The 24,921-nt window shown below is 37.4% G+C and overlaps 1 protein-coding gene across 1 annotated transcript; it reads right to left on the bottom strand.

Annotated features, from left to right (window-relative positions):
* On the bottom strand, positions 1 to 23,643 carry alcamb (activated leukocyte cell adhesion molecule b). The gene is made up of 16 exons (XM_026924862.3): positions 23,428 to 23,643; positions 12,294 to 12,401; positions 10,490 to 10,706; positions 10,333 to 10,397; positions 9,243 to 9,330; positions 8,983 to 9,159; positions 8,453 to 8,577; positions 7,577 to 7,706; positions 6,948 to 7,060; positions 6,738 to 6,864; positions 5,757 to 5,872; positions 4,898 to 5,030; positions 4,308 to 4,337; positions 3,881 to 3,995; positions 1,045 to 1,156; positions 1 to 856 (listed from the first exon to the last, which is right to left on the bottom strand). The coding sequence occupies exons 3-15, from the start codon at positions 10,542 to 10,544 to the stop codon at positions 1,063 to 1,065; spliced, it is 1,368 nt and encodes a 455-aa protein (XP_026780663.2). The 5' UTR covers positions 10,545 to 10,706; positions 12,294 to 12,401; positions 23,428 to 23,643; the 3' UTR covers positions 1 to 856; positions 1,045 to 1,062.
* Between the last annotated feature and the right edge of the window lie 1,278 nt (positions 23,644 to 24,921).

Here is a 24,921-nt window from a genome sequence, read left to right on the forward strand (position 1 = left end):
TCAGTATTAGGTTTAAATTAAACAAATGTATTACAGGCAACATATCAGTACTGTAGATATGGTTAGTATAGTATTTGCAGTCAATGACAAACTCTTAAAAACAGACCAAACATCCAAACATGGCGCATTCAAAATTTACATTTGTCCTTATTAGCATTTTAATGATTTACTTCATTATAATTTTGCCAAACCATAGAAATATAGATTTTAATTGTTGCGTTCAGCATACTGTTTAACTTTTTAATGGCGCTTTTGATTACCATGCCAAGGAAATCTGGACACTGGAAATGCACATGCAAGCTTATATTAACTTCCAAAATGGTTTATTTCAGAATTACCATCACATCTTGATGAAAATAATCAAGTGCTCAATGAACTGCAAAAGAAAACTGTTACTGTAGTCACAGCTCAGGTACTTTACGTGGAGCGGAGATGTGAAAAAACAAAAACTCAGAACAAACAGCGTGACACACCTCTTATTCCAGAACACATACAGAGTCACAGTTTACAGGCTAGTGTTGAGGTAAATTGACCTGAACTAATTAAATCTGTGTTTAATAAACAATAAGCAACAAAAAAGTAAACTATTCTTTCAAACACACCAAATATTAAACCGCAACGTAATTTACATGTAAGTTTTGAACAGGTTCATTCCACAGTTAATCCTTAGTGCAGGAGATTCACAATTATACAACACACATCATTTATTAAATCTCCCATTTGTAAAGAGGATGCTGATATACATTATACACACTAGATCAGATAAAGTTCGTCAAACAAATAAGATGGACTCCTATCAGCTTCCCAAACGTTTCCGTAGTTTGTAATACAGTCTGCTACAATACTGCCTCCTCTCCTAAAAAACAAAGAAGTTATTTAAACAATGACGCCTCGAGAGCAAACACTGGATTATACTAAAACCAAATCTGCAAAAGCAAATGATTAAGTATTTAATACAGTAACATGAGGCATCTAAAAACTACATCAGTGTGTCAGTTACAGCAAAAGTACCGGGAAGTTAACATGCCTGGAAGAAACACTCACCTTCTTACTCCTTTGGTTTTACACATCAGCTTTCTGACTCTGAGTTTCCTCCAGCTTTTTGCTTTCCTCCAGTGTGCCATTCTCTTTTTCTCCCGTTTTCCAGGTGCCTTCCCTAAGTACAGGACACAAGTTCACATTTGTTAATACAATATTTCAATTATAACATATATCTGAAAATCCCTTATATGTGCGGTGGTCTGGGAAACCCCATCAAATGTCACCATGGCTAAATTACAGAAAACAAGTAGAGATGTCAAATTACAGTGTACAGTGTATAGACTTCTTCTTGAAATTTTGCATATTCAGATGGTCAGAACTGGATTATGTGTCCTGAAGCTACACAAAATAGCCCATAATGCTGTATCAGAGGAAAAGTCAACTTGGTTGGACAAAAAAAAAATGTTTAAAAAGAGTTGTGATTGCATAAGACCCCTAAATTAGTTCTGGTGCTAGCAGTTGCTGTCAGAAGTCATGTAATTAGTTGAATGGATGCACCTTTGGCCTCTCGGTTGCTTCTCTGACTAATGACTGTACCCTCTACCCATTTTGGCGCCTCTTATAGGCAGTGTTAAGGTTGTGCCACATTCTCTGCAAGTTTTAAGGATGGATTCAATGGTGTTCTGCATAATATTTGAGATCGTTTTAATACGCAAAGCCTGATTGATATTTTAATTTTGAAAATGATATTGATTCAATATTATGGGATATTTTGTGTTGAATCGTGACATACAATCCCAATTACATGCAATTCAGTTCCAGGTTGTAACACTACACAATGTGAAAAGGTTTGAGGGGGCAAATACTTATGCAAGGCACGGTATATTCAATTTTGGTCAAAACCCAATTTTTCATCTGTTTTTACATCGGTGGAGAAATCGCTGATTAATTCAGTGATTATTACTGTCCTATTTAGAGTGCTGATATCTGATTACAAACAGAATTTCTTAAGCTGGTTCTACAGTGCAATTCCAGCGGCCTTTTGTGATGATCCCAATATGGATTCTCTAACAGAGTGTGTGATAACGTGTTTTTCATGTCAGATTAAACAATGAAGATAGCTACTATGTTCTGCCGTACTGAGGGCACAGCACAGGGCTGCAGCTCTTTAACTGGCAAGCATAACAATAGCTTCACGTAGTCATAATAGTAAATAAAGGGAGAATCTGCGTGCCAGTTCGCTAGCGACACACCTGGAAGCTGTAATTAATCTCCTATTTCTTCCCATGTTGTGTCCCTCTTTGTCCTGTTATAATATAACTATGACGAGACGTTATACAGACATTCTGTCTGCTGCTGAACTCAATAAACTGCTCTTCTTTTAAATTCCATGAATTTTATTTACATTTTGCCATCACCATTCCAATGTTTATAGCTAGTTTTGAATAATCATACAGTATGCTATCTCCTATTGGTAGATTTTAGACGAGTGTCGTAGCAGTGGTCACACTCTGAGATTTTAAGCAAACTTTCTCGTCAGCTGTCCTTGGTCACAGCTGTGCTACATCAGCCACTGGTGAGCACGTCACATTACACGTCACATGTTCTGATTCCACCGATCTCAACTCCCGACCAAAGATTATCATTTACGATGTGTATTTGTGCCTGCGACAGCAGAATTGGGCCGAAGTCTTTACCTCACAGTGTAAAGCCGGCCTTAGACTTATGTCCATTTCGCTATGGCACGTAGCTACTTCGACAACTTGATCAAAGCATGACATTCACTGCACGAGGAATTCACACTTGGCTAGCAAGGGTTTAGACATCAAGGCTTTAAGCAGACTGACTGTGTTTACCACTGTGTTTTTTAACCAGACACTTTGACTGATGTGATCTTTGCAGGCAGAAAGACAAGGTTAGAAATCCTAATTGAAAAAAGTTTCAGGCTGTTTTGATAAAATACATTTTAGTAGAGAGGTCCAAGTATAATATTTAGCATAAATTTGGTCAAATCCAGTCATTTGGCCAAATTTCTTTTTTGGTTTGTTTTCTTCCCAGAACTTAGTGACAGGTTTTCCCAGGCTGCCACACACATGTACAGTACTGTGCAAAAGTCTGAGGCACATGCAAAGAAATGCTGTAGAGCAAAGATGCCTTCAAAAATAATGAAACTAAATGTTTCTACATTAAAAAAAATACTATAAAGAGCAGTAAACAATAATAAATGAAACAAAGTCAATATTTGGTGTGATGATCCTTTGCTTTAAAAAAAATAGTCGTCTCAGGTAGAATGTTTGCAGTTTTATAAGGAATGAGCTGTAAGTGTTACTGAGCATCTTGCAGAAGCAGCCACAGTTCTTCTGGAGACTTTGACTGTCACATTTGCTTCTTATTTTTGCAGCGAAACCCAGCAGCCTTCATTATGTTTTTTGTTGAAAAAGTGTCTCTTATGTAATATGCTGCTTTCTTTACTGACATACAAACATTTTTTTGTAACATTTAATTTTGTGCTGGAAAACTGAATTCTAAAATGTTTTTGTACTGACTCGATAATGTAGAAGTTATAAAATAAAAATCTATAACAAAGTTTGTACTAAAAAAATAGGGTGCCTAAGACTTTTGCACAGTACTGTATATGTTTTACTACATTCATCTTAATGATTAGTAGTACACATAATATTTATATTAATAGCCACATAGAGCCTTCACATGCTTGGGGATCTTCTTTATGGTAATAATCATAATATACTATATGGTAATATACTGTGATTATAACTACGCTTGAATGAAGTTTCATTTCTGAAAATTTTCAGTACTGTTGTACTTTTAGTACAAAAATCCAGTGGGTCATTTTGAGTCGAGCAGAGCACACTGGGTTAGCTGTTAGCTATGGTGTTACCTGGTTCTCTTCATGTAGATCCAGTAGGCCAGACCGATAGCGACAGCAGCCACGATCAGGCCTATGACGACTCCTACTGCTACTTGTGTCTGATCTTTAGAATCTTCTGGCAGCTCTGAACAGAAAGATACAACCACATGAAAACTCTTTAAGTGATTCAGATAATAAAAAAGAAATAAAAATATTGTTAATAAATCATAATGGTTTTAAAAATCTGCACATTTCAAATAATGCTGTACAAATAATGTTTTTAGCGATTCTCTAAGCTTATATGGTAGTCAATTACACAGATAAAGCTTCGAATGGCTAATATAATCACAATTTCATGATTTTTCTAATTACTGGAAAACTGCTAGAGGTCAATTTGCACAGCTTACACTATTTGCTGACAGGAGAGTATTTACAGTATAAAACTTTGTCAACTCACCCCTTTTGTCCATTGTTGTCTCCTCCAACGCTGTAATCAGATAAAAACATATGATGTGTGGATTTTTAAATGTTTGTGGACAGTAAATTGTAAGTGTAGGCATAATACTCATATTAATATGCAGCCTACTATAAATATTAATTTAATCTAGCAGAACATGCTCCTTCAGTGTGCAGAACCATGTTCAAAATTTTAACAGAGCTGGGCGCTATGAAGATATAATATCAATATACTGATAAATTATACATTTATATGCAATACACTTTTTTGGAGATATTACAGATATAGTCAGCATTTCTAGAACAATTACAAACTCTGACTTGTGGCAGCTGACTAGATGTCAAGGGATCAAACCGGGAACCCTGGAACTGTTAGGTGCCAATGCTACCCACTATGCCACCTGCTGCTGAATTTATTTTAATATACGTTAAATAAAATGATCATTGAACTATTTTTTCACTGTCAGGCATCAAGGATCTATTGACTGTGTATCTATTAAGATTTTATCCAATTTGGCAGTTGTTTTAGGAGTGAAATGGCATTTAAAAAAGTAAAACATCCATAATGCTGTAGAACAGAACTACACTTACATGTGGATATGTCAATGCTCTTTGTGTCGTAGCCCAGCTCATTAGAAACTGTGCAGTTGATTGTGAGATTGCCTGTTGGAATCACTGTGAGATTGTATGTGACTCTTCCATCCACGAAGGAACTCTCAGAGGCCTGTAATTACAAAACACCGACACACATTAACACATAATTTAGCACTAAGATTTAACTAGATTAGGCTAGTGTTATATTACAGCACATTATTCCTTGGTGGCAAGATAGTAATGAACAACTGTCACTGCTTCAGTTTGTTAATGTGTAGCTGTGATTTCGCTAAGCACCACTTAAGGGCAGTATAGTGCTATGTCCTACTCTACTGCCACTCGATCCACTAACACCTTCTCTTCTCTAATACATAGTGTGCTCTAGTGATGATCTCAGAATTTCCAAACTCCATCTGATCAACTGCATAGGTAATAGGTGAACATAAAAAATGTGTCTGTCCATAAAAACATATAATATTGCTACTTTAAGGGCAGTTGCAGTAAAGCTAAGATCACATTTTTTGTAATTGTGTCCTTAATCTATTGTATCTATAAATCACAGTATATAAAAGTAGACATGTTGGAAAACCTACTTTTGGTTACTGTGAGTGAATGAATTACTACTTGACATGTACTTACTCATTAACTACACACTGACTAATTTCCAGAACCCCTAATTTTTTTTTTTTGGCATTGTTTAATATATTGTAATTGTGTACATTATGTCCTTAATTTGTTTGGTCATACATTATGCACGTTGCAATCTCTAAAAAGATTTGTCTCACTGAATCTAAGGTCAGAATCACATATTGAGTGAGGCAGCAGACGACAGGGAGTTTCATGGTTTCATACTTACATTAGTGCCGTTGATGCTCCACTGCACAGTGGGTTTGGGTGAACCTTCAGCCTTGCAGCTCAGAAGCTTGCCTACATTACTGCGCCCTTTAGACAGCTTAGTGATAACCGGAGCACCTACAAGTACAACAAGTCATCAACTATAAAACAGTAGGTTTTATTTACACAACTTTATGTAATACAGCAGGGACTCACAATTCTGATTTGTTGTTACTTTATTACTTAAAAAAAACAAAAACAAAAAGGACTGGTACAATTTTACTCAGTGGATAGTTAATAAAAAAAGCATATTTTTTTATAAATGGATAAAGTCCACTTTTAACTGTTTGAAGAATCTTCTTAGAAAATCAATATATACCTGAATACCCATCAGTAATTGCTTTAAATTGTTTTTTTTTTTTTGCTTTTTTTAATTTAATTGTTTTGAATTATGAAATTGTGATGCAACATAGTGTTTACTGTTGTCACCTGCTTTTAGTTTGGTATCCTTTTATACTGTTAATGAAGAATGAGAAATTGATTGCAACATAATTTCTATTGTATTTTATAATGGTAATTTTGTAATGGTAAATAATAATAAGGTAATCTTTATAATGGGAACATACAGTGGGGTCCAAAAGTCTGAGGCCACTAGTGAAAACTCTTCTGATTGGTATTCTGTTTTTTGTTATAAAGGAGCCGATACAGGCTCCACAAGTTTGTGTAAACCCTGAAGATCCTTGTTAGATCAAATCCATCAGGATGTCACCTGAACACGTGCTTCAATGGAAGGGACAAGACTCACAGAAAACCTGACCTTTTGTACAAAGGAGTTAACATGATCAGTATCACAAATGTGCTTAAATTTAAATAGTGACCTAGAAATTGTGCAACATTGCACATTTCATTTTTTTGTTTTAGAATTTTATTTCCAGTTTTATTTAATGATGAAGTGTGCTAGTAGGGTGGTATTGTAAGATTAATATTAACAAGGCACCCTTACCTTGGACACTCAGCTCAAATGATGCTTTTTTGACAAGTCCAGCCATGGAAACCACACACTCGTACACTCCGGAGTCTGAGTATTTCACCTTGTCAAACTTGGGCTCACCATCCAGTTTGATGTTGTTCTGTAACAGTGTCAGTCATTAGAAATGACAAAGCTGATGACAAATTGAAAAAAATCCTGCAAATCTGTGGTTCTTTATTTTACCTTTGTCCATGAGACTTGCGGAATTTCAGAGGCGTTCACCACTAATTTTGCCTCGAAGCTCTCGGATAAACGTTTAGCAATCTTTCCTTTGGGGACGCTCGTGATATCCAAGTCTATAGCAAAACAAGACATAAAGAAAAACCTCCATCTCTCTGTATTTCATTATCTATTTCACCATGCATCGACCATAGCAGATCTCTGATTGATTTAGTACAGCCCATGAGAGTGGGCTTACACAAGATAACAATCCGTATCCAAACACCAGATATCTCAATTCTGATTCTTTTTTTTTTTTGCACAAATCTGATCTTTCTGGTTTGACTTTCCATATTCCTGTTTGCAAATAACTCATATTTGTGTACAGACTTAAATGCTAAAACAACCCACATGCACACATTTTCCAAATCAGTGAACAAAAACCTTTCTGCCTAGTAGTCCATTCCCGCTGAACAAGCAGCACGAACCTTCATTTAAAAAATGACTTGCAGTCATTACTGGATGTGTGAATGCGGAAGAGGCACCTGCAGGGATATGTGCACGCGCAGTGAAGTGTGGAATAAACACATCTTTCAATCCACCTATTATTAAAACGACTGCTTGCCCATGTAGTAGATATCATATCCACTTACACATAACGGTTAACCGGGTAGAGGCTGTCTTTGCTTCGTCGTCCACCAGGGAGCACTTATATTCTCCACTGTCGGCCCGGGTGACGCCGATGAGTGTGTAAGTGTCCGAGTTTTCCCTGGTCACCTTCTCCTGCACATTTAAATTGAAGCACATTTAGTGGGTTTCAGCACAGAGATCACCTTTCTGCTGCCAGAAGCTTTGCATTATAAGATCTTCGCAATACAGGGTTCTGTCTCACTTTTTGGGCAAAAATGAGTTCATGTTATAAATACATTATTTACACACGAATGAATATATGTGAGAGGTTTTACACCAAAATATTGTTTAATGGTATAAAAAATATTAGCTGAAAAACATCTGCTGTGACCTTACTGAGGGCTGAAGTTTTATGACTGAATATCATAAAATCACAAAAAATTCAGATATAGAACCATATAATTCGATTAACATGCAACAGACATTCAGTCTTTCACTCATACTTAGGATTTTTTTACTTAGAGTGAAGAACAAGAGACTGAGACTGCCTTATTTTTGCAAATAAGCAAATTTGTTGCACAAAATAACATGCCACAATTTTAAGTTCTTAGTGGTATTTGTTCCTATGTGACTCTTTTTCAGCAGAATTTAGATTCCCATCCAGGGTGTGTCTCTGCCTTGTGGCCCAACCAGGAAAATCGGCTACTGGAGATGAATGAATGAATAAAAATGGACATATGGACAACCATTTCTGCCCCTTTTCCAGTGCTAACAGCTGCTGTTGATAAAAGGTAATACTGTAGTATGTATAAATTATGCAGTACCCCTCATGAACCTCAAAAGCAGCTTGACATTAAGAGTGAGCTCCGAATGAAAAGAGCCAGACGTGCTCTACTTACCTTGATATGAAAGTTGTAGCTAGTCGGTGGGGGATTCCCATCAGCTGCACATTTCAGGGTCACGTTGTCTCCCTCCTTTATCGGGACTGCAGACACGACCAGGAGGCTGACCTTTTCACTGGGGTCTGTGGAGGAGAGAGGTGTGAAACCGAGGGATTAGCTCATATGGAAGGCTACAGAAGGGGCAAACAGATAAAGCCACTAAGCAGATGGTCATAATGAGCCATTGAGAGGTTCTCAGTCTCAAGAGCAGAGGTTTTTCCCGAGTGAGGAGCGCTTTTGAGAGTAGCAGCAGGGCTAGGCTGGCTGTAATCACGCCCTGAGGCACCCAACAAAGCCCTATTCAAGCTTCAACATCTCTGCTTCGGGTATTTTTGAAAGCAATTTATCCAGTCACTAAACGCTGATATTCTACTGTAAGTGGAAATTGTTCAAATTATCCAAAATATTTAATTAATCTGAGTAATTTGTTTAATAACAATGACATATATTGTTTCATAGTGACTTAAAGGCTGAGGACAGAGACTTACAATGGATGACAAAGGTCATAGGAGCAGAGACGAGGTCCGAGGAAAGGCTCTTATGCTGGACGGCACAAGTGAACTTGGCATTCATATCTGCCTTCGTAGCTGCGTACTCGAGCTTGGAGGATGTAGTCGAGAGGCCGGTGTCTTTGTCTGTCTGCACAGACGGTGTGATGGTGACCACTGAAACGATAAAGAAAAATGTAATTAGTCATATTTCTTGAGCCTTATTTGTCATTTAAACTTGGACTTGAGATGCTTCAAACCTTTCCCATCAGCTACAAGTGGAACATTGTCCTTCAGCCAGACGATGTTAGCTACTGGATTGGCATCTTTAGTAGAACATTCTGCCAGCTGTAAAAATACAGAAAGAAATGCTAATGATAATATATGCTACCTACGCTAGTATGTCACAAGAGAGCATTTTAAATCTAAAATATATTCTGACTTTTTATATTCAATATATCAAGAGATTCATAGCCCTTTCCTGAACTTTAACATTATTTTGAGTCAAAAAATACAGAGATGTGTTTCGGCTGTACTGTGTACATACTTTAAGCAGACACAGTCATTCATTCAAGGATTTGTTTCTATAATTTGTAATAAAACATGACAGGGAGTCGAGGGAAGACAAAGAGAGACAGACAATGAGCAGCTCTTCCCATTAATTCAGGTTTCTCTCAAATGTAGCAAATGCATTGTCCTGCGTTTGACAACCTCCAATCTATTTGTCTGAATTTCACAATGACATGGACACAGTATGAAAGCTGAGAGTCGATCAGAAACAGTGGAGAAACAAGTTTCTGAGTAAAACTGTGGTTTCTACACAAATAGGCTTAAAATTATAGCTGTTGTTTATATAAAAGCCTTAACCAAGAAAGCTAAAAGCCGCTAGACAGTATTTGAAATGACCAAAAAAATCATCAGTTAGATATAATAAATACTGCCCATTTTTCCCGTATTGAGCTGTGAATGTCTCACATTAATACGTATTTAGCTATCCTCATAAACATACTGACATGTTTCAATACACTGTACTTTATCTGTAGATAAAAATTCAGAAGATAAAAATCTAGTCAGTAGACAAACTCTAGTGCACCACAACAGACAAATATCAAGTACAGAACAAGTGAAGGACTCCACCCTCTTTCACAACCCACAAGAATTATTCTGGTTTTACTGTTTTCAAAAAGAAGTCAAACATCTAATGAAAAGACATGCGCTACTGTAACTCTGCTCCAGGCTTCTGGGTGGATTGCTTTTGATATTTGGTCTATTCGAGTATATCTGTATGAACTCCTAACAAGCCACACCTTCAAAAAAAAAAAACTTTACCGCATGAAGTTTATGACATACCGTTGTTAGCTTGCCCAGCTCTAACACTTTGGCTTGATTTGTGATTGTGGGCGGAGAAGGGGTCTCTGCAGGAAAAGAGCAGATTATATCATTTAACGAACATATGATTACTTCAGGATGCTATGTAGTGCTCCGTGTTATTCGAGGATATACTTACTCTGAATTGTCACTTGCACTGGATACTCCAATATGTCCGTTCCTGCCACCACCATACAGGTGAATGTCTTCTGATCAGCTATTTTTGCCTGGGAAATTTGCAGGCTGAGGTTCTTTGTTAGGTTGATTCTTCCCTGGTACTCCACAATTTGGGAGTATGAGGCATTCTGAGCCTTTGATTTTGTCAGGAGATCGCCGGTGGTGCCGTCCGCTTTGGTCTGGGGAATAGAATTGGGCATTTCTTAAAATAGCTATAACCACCCATGTGCTTATGATCTTGTCACACAGAGGTCATAAACTCACTTGAACACAATGCTGCTACCTGCTAGGTGCAGATCATACTAACGGTATTTACAGGGGGAAAGTTCTTTGTTTTCAGAGTCGAATTACGCAGGAGGTTAACTTCAATTTCTGTCTGGCTCAATGAGAATTATTAAAATATCCTGCAGATCAAGATCTTTTTCAAGAGCTCTAGACCAGATTTTTCTTCCCTTTCTGTCAGTTCGAACATTTAAATCAAAAATGTAATATGATAATGTTCAAATAAGCAGAAGGAAATGATTTAAATAACATCTTAATAGTAGTCAATCTTGTAAACACATTGTCATGAACATGACACGGAAAGGTTCCTGGTTGTGGTAATCATGTTAACGTGTTATCACTGCAAAAGTTCCACCCACATTAGTTGGCTGCCAGCCTGTAAAGTAACATCTGATTTAGCACATCCTTTCTTCTCAATGAACTAGAAATAACCAAACATAAAGTGCCATGCCTGCTTTCCAGGGATGCAGGAGAAGTGACTGAACAGGTTCTAAAGTTCATTCTTTTATTTCTTTATTTTTATTTCAAGTGCTGACATAGCATTAATAATATGACATAATTAATAGTAGACGTAATTAATACTAATGGGTGCACATCAATGTTACAGGGAGATACAAAATTGAGGATGTGTGTGCACACAATTCACTTTTTCATGCTTCCAGTATGCTATTTTGAGTTTTAGAATTAATCATTTGTATTCATGTTTTGGTTTAGTTGTGTTCTCTACAAAAAATGTGCCCATGGTTTAACGGCTAAGCTGACCAAGCAGTCATCTTCTATGTTTATTGCTCACTGATGTAGCGGATTTTACCATTTTATTGTAGGAATGTGCCATATAAAATTTGGTCCTTGAGATTATTACAAGAAAGTATTGTCTCAGATTAGGATGCCATCTTGTCCAAGCTGGGTACACAAAGAAAACAGCCTCAACAGGGACGATTTATGTGATTAATCCATTCATAATGTCATATCTATTTATTTAATATTGACCTAAAATGGCATTCCAACATTTTCTGAATGTATATTGTTAGAAACATGTGCTACGGTGAAAAATTGTGGTTATAATAAATGGTCAGACAGTGGCACTGGACTTAATACAGCTCCATGCTTGAGTCAATAAGAAAAAAAACAAGTTTGGTTCAAGGTCAGATTCGTGTGCAACTGAGATATGCTACTGTTTTGGTAAAACTCCACCCCGCACATATTTTTGCACAATAACTGCAGAACTGTCCAAGCATGCAAGTCTGTAGTTATGTCTGTTGTCTTCAGGACTAATTTCTCACTACACTCACTTAACCCAACTCTGAATAAGGCCCTAAGGCCATATCAGTACAATTTTCCATCTATGACTTCTGGTTTCTTTTTATCTGAAACAACTTACAATTCAAATTTAACTTACAGCCAGGTTACTAGCACATGAGCTCATTTTCTGACGTACCAATACCAAAGATAAAATAAGACTAAATAAGTGGGAATATACTTACATATTTCCATTTAATTATTATGATGTCCTCAAGTTTGATGTCTCCTTTGTTGCAAGGCACCTCAACAGTTTCACCATATTTGCCCCACTATGGTTGTGTGTCCACTCACTGAAATAAAAAAAAAAGAAGAAAAACTTGTGGGATGGTTCCAGTAAGGGACCAATACATTTATTTCAGTTAACAGAACAGAACCATCTGTTATAATAAGTATATAAGTCAGTATTAGATATTTAAAGAGTATTGGGTATTTCAGGAACAGCAGGCATGTGGGTTTAATTTCTACTATCAAATTTGAATCCTGCTGGATCACGCTGAATATCCTCGTCTGCTTGTCAGGCAAAGCAGTCAGAGATTTTGCATATTCAAATAAAGCCAATGCCACCATGGCTTTGAAATAAACGCACAGCTCTTCTTCTCTGCCTAAACAACACCCCAGGGTTGCGGTTCACGTGGCTTTGTATAGATTCGTCAGAGTAAGTAAGCTATATATAGAGGGTGAATATATTCAGTTATACAGTATATTGTGTATGCTACATATTCAGTCAGGATGCTGTATATAATCTAAGCTCAATGGAGATACCTGTTTCATTCCGAATCTGCAAAAATAACCCCACTGATTTATTGTCTATTAACAATATCAGAAAGAAAAATCCAATTTAAACAGCAGGGAAAAGAGTGCAGTCTGGATGATGTGTTTGCTAGCTGCTTGTCGCTTAGGCTACATGTGTAAGACTTTGACCTCTTTCAGTTTCTAATGTTAGCTCTATCTAATTATGAAGACTTTCATTAGCTAAATTAAGACTCAGAAATTAATTGTCTAGTTTATTAAGGTGAACATCTTTAGATGTATTAGTCAACATCAATACATATCAGTAAACTATTGTTATAAAATACTTATTCTACTTTGTGCTTATGTTGTGGTTGTACTGGACCCTTCTGGATGGTGCCATGCCATGAATCCTAGCTGTTAGCATCCACATTCGAATACCGGGTTAACCAGAATTCGAACAAGGATAAGACATAGCTGCGTGCCTCACACTGACAGTTTAATTGCAGTGAAAATATTATACTTCATTACACCTCACTGAAGACTATTTTCCTCTCCATTAGCGGTGAACCAAACATTAACTCTTATAGATAGATATCTTATGGATCTCCTCCCAAACCTTACCCTGTCCTACCTGCATCAATTATATAACAGTAGTTATATAACAGTAGTTAGATAACAGTTGCTGAACTAGACAAACTATACCATAGTAACCAAGGTTTTATGCTAAGATACATGTTTCTTAAAGATTCTGATAATTTTCTAATAATTTCTAATAATTTCTAATAATTATAACATCAGATCCTAAGTTAAATGGTAAATGGTCTGCTCTCATATAGCGCCTTTTAACCTTAGCGGTTGTACAAAGCGCTTTACATTGTTTATTTCATGAAGTAAGCTGAGCTCATGCTTATCTCCCCAAATTATGTTGTTTTTTTGTTTTTTTTCACAACAAGTACAGAGAATGCCTCTGTTTTCAGGATATAAGGGAAATAATTGTACAGAATACTAATATATATATAATCAGACTAAGCCACCCAAAAGTATGCTGGATATTTAAAGGCCCCAGGTTTGACTGTGGGGCGCTTTAAGAAAAATAACTGTCTTGACTTGAGTGACTCATTTTCTTGGTAGTACAAATTATTCATTGCCATTCAATCAACACTAAATTGCTTTATTCATGTAAGTGTCATCCAAATGCATCAAACAAGAATTTAACCAACGAAACATGAATGTATATATTTGTTTTTGTATTTTTTCATAATTTTTTAATCTGATCAAATTTCCTAAACCATTCAGGCCTGGATCTTTGGATACGTGGTAGAACCAGTGCATGAGGTAATGCAACTAGCTGTTGATAGAGTATTGCACAACGCCATACTTAGTCTCATATATTGTCAAAGCAGAAACTTTGGACTGTATATATATACCTACATATGCTACTCAACTTATATAATTACCAATTCTCAAATGTAATATCTTTTAAATTCTAGATATCAGTTGTTTTAATTCTTCACTATTAGAGCTTCAGTAGTTTAAGCTCCAATGCACAGGATTTTTTTTTTTCTTATATAAAAAAAAAAAAGATTGAGTCAAAGGACAAAAAATATGATCTTCCAGAGCTGCTGTGAGTCACCCTGACAATCCTGTAACAGTATGTGTCGGGGGTGTCAGGCAGGAAATGTATACACATATGTCACAGGTCAGATCAGATGCGTCAAACCTCATCACACCCATCAGACACAAAAGAATTCTGACAACCTAGTGACAGACACGAGCCGGCAGCCAATCAGGAGAGAGAGAGAGAGAGAGAGAGAGAGAGAGAGAGAGTGACAGACCATAATACCATAATTAGTAGAAAAATAATTAAAGAACAATGAAACTCTAGCTTTTTTAATTTGTTTATTTGCTCTCTAATTTAGCGGGAAGCAATACATGATTGATGATTATCAGACGATTTCTCCTCATAATGTAGTTTGTATCATGACACAGTTGTGAAGTTGTTTTTGCTAAAGAGATAATGATAGCCAGTTAATTAGTTATCATTAGATAACTAGTTGCACTTGGTGTGTTTCTGTACATTTTTGTACTTCAAACTCAGTTACACCTTTATCAGCATGTGCATTTCATCCACCGATTGGAGCTTTAATCTCTTCCTTATATATTAGTTAGTAAGCTAGAGTTCGAGGGTTAGCTTACTACTGTAGCTGTTTACAGCTTACATTCAGAGCAGTGCGCTGTGAGATTACAGCAGAGCAACCCTTTCCCTTCAACCAGACCTTATACTTCTATACATCCAGCAGCTCTGAGAGAACTGCAGGTACGTAGGCCTCATTTCAAGGCTTTACTTTACCAACTTTAACCTAAAGTCTACATGCCTGTGTTTAAATTCTTCAGTGACTCATTGTCTTGTGAACACAGATGCAGTCGCCTGTCATACCTGTCAAGAGAGGCCTCTGTTGTAGATTTATGACCTGAACAGACTTGTTGCAAGACAGATCTTTGTCTCTACATGTGCATTTTAAAAGAATGCTGCACAAAAAAAGAAAGCGATAAGATCTTTTGTGTCTCATATATTTTACCAGTTAAATCAGCTTGCAAAATAGCATTACAAAAATACAGATTTAAAAAAATGTCCACATAAAGTTTTCCTAAGTTATCACATTTGAATCTACATTGACATTACAAGCCTCTGATGTTTTTGCTCAGATCCGATCGCTCTATCTTGATGGATCATATTTGTAACAGTAAGTGACCCATATCTTTCTTTAATGTGAATACGCTTATTCCCTGAAATGTCCTGCATGCAGACATCAACACCAATCTCGCATGGTTCACATGAATCCCAAACAACTAAGAAAAACATAGTGGAAGCGAAAAATGAATGTGCTAGTAGCCCAAGCCTCCATCACAATGTGCTCTGGAGTTCGGCAAACAGCTGGTCAGCTGTATATGATCAGGTTGAGAAGATGAAAAATGGCCCGATGGATAGTGTTTGCTGTTTTTGCTCCAATCCTCAAAAAATTCAGATCTGAGCGTCACATTATTGTATCACGTCAACCTGCTAATGTGAATGTAACCTAAGATTTAGAAATGATCTTAGTAACTTAGGCAGCACATACACCTGAAACGGTTATCTTCACTGATTTTATTAATCACTTGGGCAGCACATACACTGAAATTTTTTAAATCAGATATACAATGCGCTTTTTAACTTGTTTTAATCTGATCTTTGAAGCAGTTTTCTGTTTTTCTTTCCTTTCAGTTGCCATGGCTTGAATGGATTAGAACAGCATGAGGGCAAAAAAAAAAAAAAAAAGGAATTGCTATGCAACAGCTGTCTATTTTATTCTAAGTGTTTATAATAGCCTTTATGTTCCTTGGATGCCACAGGCAGTGATGCCCTAAAAAAACCTCGTCTCCATCTAATCTCACTCAACAAACAGAACACGCCATAACACCTACATTAGAGAAGTGAGCACCAGATGAGCACACAAAGAGGGATCTGCGAGTGCACTGTGCTGATTCCTCAGAGCTGATGACTGTGGGCCAGGTGAAGTAAACAAATCCATCCCAACCCCCATTTACAATCTTCTTTTGTAAGCAGGTGCTTTGTTTAAACATTACGCTCACCAATCACTCATCTGTTGCCAAAGTGTCACATGATGCTTAATTACTTCTGTCAACTGCACAAATATAACACAAAACCCTTCAGAATAGGAATATACAGAAGCTGTACTATAGATTCATACAGCTGTACCTACATGACACATTAAATTATCTGGAAATATTCACGATTATAACTTTATGTAAGACGATAACAGTATGTCTTTGCACTCTTGGCTTTATTATCTCACCAGTGTATAACTGTACCTTATTGATTTAGTGATTTATTGAAGAGATGGACTGTGTCATGGAGCCTAATATACTAATTTTAGCTAATTAAATGTTTATGATTAGTTTGATTAGATATTGATTAATATATATATTTATGGGGCAGCTGGTATAATATTAATATAATTATAAATTCCTGTCTTTCAAAGATAAAAAGACATCAGAATAAGGTTTCATTTTGGCAAGAACCTCAGATTATTTGCTGTTAATAAATGGCTTAACATGGATTATTTTGGATTTTTGTGGAACCAAGCGCAACAGCACCACAAAGGGTGGTAAGAAAAATACACATAATGGTATGAAGAGGCAAGGCTAGGGCTAGGGCTTGCAGTCAAATCACACAGTCTATCACTGATGGCCTCAGGTGTTAACACAGAGTGAAACGCCCTTGCAGATTTGATCTTCTTTTGGGCTGATATTTTGCATCCCACTTTATTGATACATGAGAAGGCACAAGTATAATACAGTGGCAGGGTAATGAACTATTTATCGTCCTTTTCCCCAAAATGAGAGAGAGAAATGAATAGATATATTTAGCACATGTTGTCCAAGCAAAGTATAAATTACACAAAAGTACAGATGACAGAACCATAAGTTTAATAGTTTTTGGTTTGAAAGAAAAGGGTTACAAGTCATCTGCTTACTACATTTTTCTTAATCTGAGGAAACATGGCATGAACCCAGCTGGGTATTACGGACATGAAACACCTAAACATTAGAAATCATGCAGCTGCCGATCTGTCTTTTATTATGTGTGTGTGTGTGTGTGTAGGTTATTATGCCGTTGACGCCTTTGATATGATGCACTGCTCATCCCTAATAGTTTCAAGGTTGAGCTATTGATACATACATTTTAGCCGTCCCGTCTAATATCATGACCAGCCGCCTCTACATTAAATCATATTTCAATAACATTTTCTTCTAGGCCATAATCAACTCCTACTGAGAGGAAGAAACAGCTTTTAAGAAGAGAGTTTAGAGTTCACGAACCATTGACCATTAACCTTTAGGATGAGGCAGTTCAGTAAGGCTGTGTCTTGAATAAATAGAGGTTACCACTTTCAAGAGCCAACAGGCGGAAATTGATTTTGCGCCCATATTACTTTCCCAAATGTCCTCTTGTCAATCTAATGAGCAAGTGCCATTAAAGCTTCTAGAAACTGCCATAAATTAAGTCAGTGAATGTCTGTGTCAGGCCGATGCTTCATAAAAACAAAAGTCATTTTGCAGGTTAAGAGATAAGTGCACTCCGGAATCATATCCATTAAGTGCTAAATTATGAATTTGATGGGAGATGCCCCTGGGGGCCAGAATGCATTAAAAATCCAGCAATGTCTCCCATTAATGAGCAGTCATTAAAAACCAAAGAGACAGAAGATACACTCAGCTCCTGGTGACTACACGGGCTTGTTCACAACGTCTACTGAATAAAAAAAAACAAAAAAAACCAAGATGTTTGTTTTTTCATCACTGCTCCTTTATCTACAGTACAAATGCATTCGGACATAGCACATTTGAATTTCCAAGGCCTGCAGAGCTGCACGTGTTCGTACTATCAGCATTTGCATGCAGGACGTAGGGAGGCAGTCGCAGCTGCCAATCAGAACTGATGCCAAAACATGAAGGTCAGCTAACTTGTTTTGAGATGCACTTTCTTTGGACTTGATTAAAAGCGAAAGGCGGTAGTGTGAAAGAATAAACCTATGTTAGCTGCACAAACAAAAGCTGTGTAAATACAACAGGACACACAGATCACCTGTGCAGAACGGAAAAGAAATAATGGCATCCAAAATATGGCTTTTTTTTTTTTTTTTGGTTCATGCTATCCCGTCATACCTTTATTGTTACCTTCATTATGCCACGTGCTTCAGTGGTAACACGTAACAAATCATCGTGACTTAAGTAAGTGAACTGAGCACGTCTTGGTTTGCATTCTGCGGATTCATTTCACATTCCTACTTGGTTAGGGGCCTGTCCGGAACAGGAAGTCACGGGGTCATGCAGGTCTTAACCTGCCTACTATACCTTGATCTGCCCTGCCTTGAGGATTCACCCTGTAGTATACAACCCAGCGACAATACTAACACTTATGCACCAAAATCAGGTCTAAGAGGCGCATTATGCACTTTATTTCCTACTGTTTCATTCATAACATTTCATTAAGCCAACAAGAATCAACTTGAGTTAACCTAAATTACTATATTGTAAATGAATAACTTTTTTTAATAGCTGACTCTTCACTTCATGTAAGAGACACATTCAGGAAATATCCTGTTGAAATAGTGCTCTTTGGCCTAACACAGGAGCTAAAAGACAATTGAAATGCTGGAAAAAGAGACTTTCAAACATGCTAAGCTATGGAACCGCACACCTGGAACAGGTGTGTCTGCTCCAAATTGCACAGGCAATCTGTGGTGGCTTGCACACTCAAAGCAAAGCGACATCAAAGTTTGCCCCAATGAAAGATCGCCCCACCTGCAGCCTATTCTCCTCTTTCTTGGCCAACCGCAAGCAACCCGTGTCCCATATTTAGGCTTTTGCTTACAGTTCAGTGTTGATCCTCTATAGAAGCATGCGGCATAGCAATTTATAGTACCATTTACAGCGTGTGTAAAATGCTGTAACATGCTCTACTTAAAAGAACATTGGGAACATGGCTGCGATGCCAAGAGCTACACTTCCAGACCAATTATGGCTATCAATATTGATACCGTAAACTGGGTTGTTTTGGTGAGGGGGATCAAGTTGAATATTTGCCTTTAACTAAAAAGCAAAGTGTTTGTTTCCCCCCAAACCAGTTGAACAGGAAGTAGCTTGCTATTTAAACCCTGTGGAGGCTCATTTTGGTTTTTATCACTGCGGTTTCTAGGCTGAGAGCTCAAGTCGATTGATTTGTAGGTGTTAGTCTACAAAATATTTTTCTCCCAATTTAACTGCCCAGAGACAACAGTGTGGTCAAAATTTTCCAAAACGTCACCAATTATTTAACTGTGACTGCACATGGTAAAAAAATAACTTAATGAGTCTGGAACCAATGACGCAAATGACTTTACAACAGTCTCTCTATGTACAGACTCTGATTCAGCAACTGATGTGTAACATTTAAATGACATACAGCAAAAAAAAAAAAAAAAAAATTACAAATTTTGCTATCAGATTTAGATAAAGTATTCCTTTCCTCATGAAGGGAATTTCTAAAATAAAATGTCAATAGCCAGCAGAAGAGGCTCCTGAAGATTACTGTGGGATAAGAAACACATTCTCTGTACATTTACTTTAAGAATTGGCTTTATTTCCTAAACCCTGACACGCCCTAAGTGGGATTACGAGCTCTCGAAATCGTAGTGAAGCTCCTTTGTGCTCAGCAGCTGAATAAAGCTGTTAAATAAAGTTGTTTTAAGATGATAACATGAAAGACAACGGGCACTCACTCTCTTTCTCCGGCTAATCAGAATAAAGCACAGTGAGCCTCATGGAGCAGGTACTTAATGGATGACACCAAATTACTGTAAATCAAAATGGACAAAGCTGCTCCGGTCACTCCACTCTCACAAAATGTAAATGGACCTGATGGCATATTTCAGACTAAGAGCCTGCAGCTGCATGAGGTGCAGTCATTCATATGAGACCCGGGATCCTCAAATAAAGGAAATAAAGGACACAGAACAGATAAGACCCTCTCCATGGGGGTGTATGCACTTGTGTTAAATTCAAGAGAAGAACTCCTCACTTGGAGATATATGCACCAGTTAAGAAAAACCCATCGGACAATGCGGCCCACAGGGGTAAAGTGCATAACAAAAGGAGGGGAACAACTTGACTCATTGTCCAAAGCAGGGTGGACCTCCAGGAGCACTGGAGCTTCTAGAAAGCACCTTACGCGCATTTCAATAGGAGCCATTCCTGCACTGCAAGAGAGGCAGAGCTGCCCTTCTGTCGGCCGTAAAAAGCAACGCGTCTCCTCCTTTTTGAATGCAGAAACAATTGTTCTCTTGTTTTGCCTGATAACAGATAAAGTAGCTCTTATGAATAGGTGCACTCCCAGGAAAGAACTCAGAGATATTGCTGTTAGGGGGCTGGGGAGGTAGAAGAAATTATTATTCACTTGCTTTCTGTCAATTTATTTGTCAGTGATACTGTTTGTACAATGGATACTGGACAATTTTATGAAAAAATATCATTCATCAATAACTGAAAATGCTCGACACTGATTTCTTTTAACGCAGCCTATTTTTAATTTTGTGCTGTTGGCCATAATTGTTTTAAGAAATGAAATTGATTGAACCAAGCAAAAGAGTATAACGTGATCTACTCATGAAAGAAAACTGTAAAAAAAAAAAAAAAAAAAAAGCTCTACAAAGACCTGATAAAAAACAGAAGGATTTTTAATCACCAACACAATGAATGTTACAGACTATTTGAACATTTTAGAAGATTCACGGCAATGCCTGATGATGTGTACATAAGACTTGGTTTCAGAAGGGGATGTTCAAATGAAAACAAACCAGGAGAATCCCACAAGCTAAACAAGTTAGACCAGGTGTGACTCTGCCAGCGGTGTGTATGTCTGTGCCTCACATTTGTGTATGTGTGTGTGTGTGTGTGGGTGTGTGCGCGCGCGTGTGTGTGTGTGAGACCCGAGGGGGTGGGGGAGGACAGAAGTGCAACGAGAACAAAAAACAGATGCCTCACTAAGCCCACTTTACTGTGACTCCTTCAATGGCCATTAAGCCCTATTTGGTCTGGCAAAAGTGTTACAGTCTTAAACAAGAAGTTACTCAGGGCCAAAATAATTAAAACCAGCTCCTCAGTTGATACGCAAATGTGAATAAGCAGATAAGCAGAGTATATGCCGGACTGCAAAATGATAATAGAATAGTATTTAGTCTTTACCAGATACCAGCACCTGCTTATCAGATTAAAGTTCAATGCATTGTCTTCTTCTTCACCGCTCTGGAGAAGCTGCGGGCCACAGGATTAAAAACGGCACAGAGGTCACGCTACACGTTCACACTGTGCCCTTGCAGGACAAGCTGTCAATCTTTCAGCACAAGACACACTGTTATCAAACAGACATCTTCCTGCGCCTGTATGTGTCCATGAAACAGCACTGACTGAGCAACAGGCCTGTCCTTTCAGATACATGGTATGTGCTATCTTTCCTGACACAGAATACTGATGATCAAGATGTATAACTGAATATTCAGAACACAGGCTATTCTCAGCATGAGCCATTTCATCACCTGGTGAAGGCTGCATTCACATGCAAGCCTGAGGGAAAGAAACCAACGCCTCTCACCCCCAACCCCCTCTTCACACTATCTCACTGTCTTACTCTCACGCACATATACACACATTCCTAAAAAAAAAAACTTATCAATGGTACAAAATAACAGCGTGTTAGACAAAGTAAACTCTGCCCTGCAACAGGTGCAGACTTTTCCTCCGATTTTAAAGAATGTGTGTACATGCCCCACACCCAAACTCCACATGAAGACGGTTTTCAGTTAAGCTGTATCACCTAACTTTATCTCTTATCAGAAAGAACAAAGCCATAAATAGCCTGGAACCCCCAGGCCACAGAGCACATCTTTTACATTTCTTCGGTTTTCACATATACAGGAAACTCAAACTTGTGTGAGTCCAGTTATCTAAAACAGCACTGTAAAAGCTAATTCAGTACTCTAAGGAATAATTCAGTACTGTAAGAACTAACTAATTACTGAGTTAATTCAAGAGGTAATGCAGTAGTACTGTAAGGACTACTGCATTAGTCCTAAAAGTTAATTCAGAGTTGTAAGAGTTAATTCAATACTATAAGGACTACTTCATTAGTACTAAGAGTTAAATCGGAATTCTAGGAGTTAATTCAGTAGTGTAAAGACTAAAAGTTGATTCGATATTTTGCTAATTCAAAATTCTAAGCGTTAATTCATTACTGTAAGAAATAATTAATTATTGAGTTCATTCAGAATTACAAGCGTTAATTCAGTACTGTAAGGACTACTTCATTGGTCCTAAGAGTTAATTCAGAATTCTAAGAATTAATTCAGTACTGTAAGAGTTAACTCAGTATTGTAAGGACTACTTCATTAGCACTAAGAGTTAAATCAGAATTCTAAGAGTTAATTCAGTATTGTAAGAGTTAATTCAGTACTGTGAGGACTACTTCATTAGCACTAAGAGTTAAATCAGAATTCTAAGAGTTAAATCAGTATTGTAAGAGTTAATTCAGTACTGTGAGGACTACTTCATTAACACTAAGAGTTAAATCAGAATTCTAAGAGTTAATTTAGTACTGTAAGAGTTAACTCAGTATTGTAAGAGTTAACTCAGTATTGTAAGGACTACTTCATTGGCACTAAGAGTTAAATCAGAATTCTAAGAGTTAATTCAGTATTGTAAGAGTTAATTCAGTATTGTAAGAGTTAACTCAGTATTGTAAGAGTTAATTCAGTATTGTAAGGACTACTTCATTGGCACTAAGAGTTAAATCAGAATTCTAAGAGTTAAATCAGTACTGTAAACACTAAAAGTTAACTCAACATTTTGCTGTGGTAGTTTCTGCTTAAGCTTTTTGTTTACTGATTCAGCAGCAGACTGTTAACTGCACTCTGATCACAGCTGTTAAAAGGCGTACATATCTTTGTTGGTAATAAACAGTAAAATTAATACTGCATTAATGGACATTACCTTGCTCCAGCAGGGACACGATGAGGACGCACGCAGAAAACGCAGTCACACGCATTCTTGAAAATCAGTTTTCCGCCTCGTCTTGAACAAAAAGAAACCTCAACTTTCTGAAATAAATCCTGGGTTTGTGAAGCGTCTGCACTCTGCACGAGCAGCACGATACACAGCGCGCGCTCAATTCACACTGCTCCAGGCGTTAGCGCGTGCGCCTCCCGTTCAAGCCTCAGCAGCCCGGAGCGCGCGCCACACAAACAACGCCATAGGTCTGTTTCGGAAGCCCCACCCGAAAATCCTTGTCGCCCCGCCCACTCGATGGAAAGCGTTTTCAAACTAGCTGGCTGTAGAGCACTCAGCATGGCTGCTGTGGAAGTGTTTTTGTTTGAGTAACTCTTCATGTTGAATTAGCAGCTTCAGCTTTAGATTCACTTTTAAAGTCTTCAGACTGTTCTACTGAACTCAAAACAGTGTAGGCTAGGCCTTAACACTAGGTTGTTGCTGTCTATAAGGTCTACAGAAAATTTGGTCATTGTTTAATTTCATTAAATAGCAAGCCACCCTGACTGAAACATCTATCACACTTACATACTATCATAACTGATGTATCATGCATGCAAATAATCTTCATGTTCATAAAATAGTGACATTATTTATGTGATCTACATATTTATCCCTATACCAAATCTAGATATCTCTATCTCTGTATATATATATTATATCTATATTAGTATCTATCTATCTATCTATCTATCTATCTATCATAAGGCATTGCATCATTGTATCTGTTGGTTCTTATCACAGTATAATGTTATACCTGTATATAATCACCTCCCTGGTGTAATAAACTATAATTACATTGACCTAAGATCAAAGAATCTTAATATCTCACCAGGGATTATGTCCTTTCTCTCTTGCTCACTCTCTCCTTTGAATTTACATTTTATAGCCGTTATTACCCGAAGGAGTCCCTGCTGCTGCACTATTCTCTCACCTCATTCACATTTGCATTGTCCTTCCTAACACCTCCTATGGGCCTGATGGTGAGCCTGAAAGCCCTTCCTTTTAAACAGAATGAGAAACCACAGCAGTGCTGCGAGATATGAGAATCTTTACTTGGTTTTAAAGCATTGATATAAGGTACATCTTAGATTTTATAAATCCAACATTCAACACAGACACCTGCTTACCTTCACTTGGCATGCATTTGTGATGAGTGTGGTTTGAATAGATATTACAGTCAGAGCAGTCAGACTAACTCTAACTAGATTTTATAATTAGTCTTTAAAAACTTTACAAGTTGGACATGAGCTGTCACATGTTTTGAGAAGAGGCAGAGCCAAAATTGCACTTCGTATCAATTTAATAACAAAACACAAAGAAGACCTTCAACAATCCTGCAGAGATTTAATCTGTGCTCTATTAAGTCTTAAAAGCCAAGATGACAAGCTGTGAAGTTTCATTTGTAATACTGGTATTGCAACAACAGAGATTTTGAAC

This window comes from Pangasianodon hypophthalmus, chromosome 14 (genome assembly GCF_027358585.1).
Source record: "Pangasianodon hypophthalmus isolate fPanHyp1 chromosome 14, fPanHyp1.pri, whole genome shotgun sequence".
Taxonomy (NCBI): Eukaryota; Metazoa; Chordata; class Actinopteri; order Siluriformes; family Pangasiidae; genus Pangasianodon; species Pangasianodon hypophthalmus.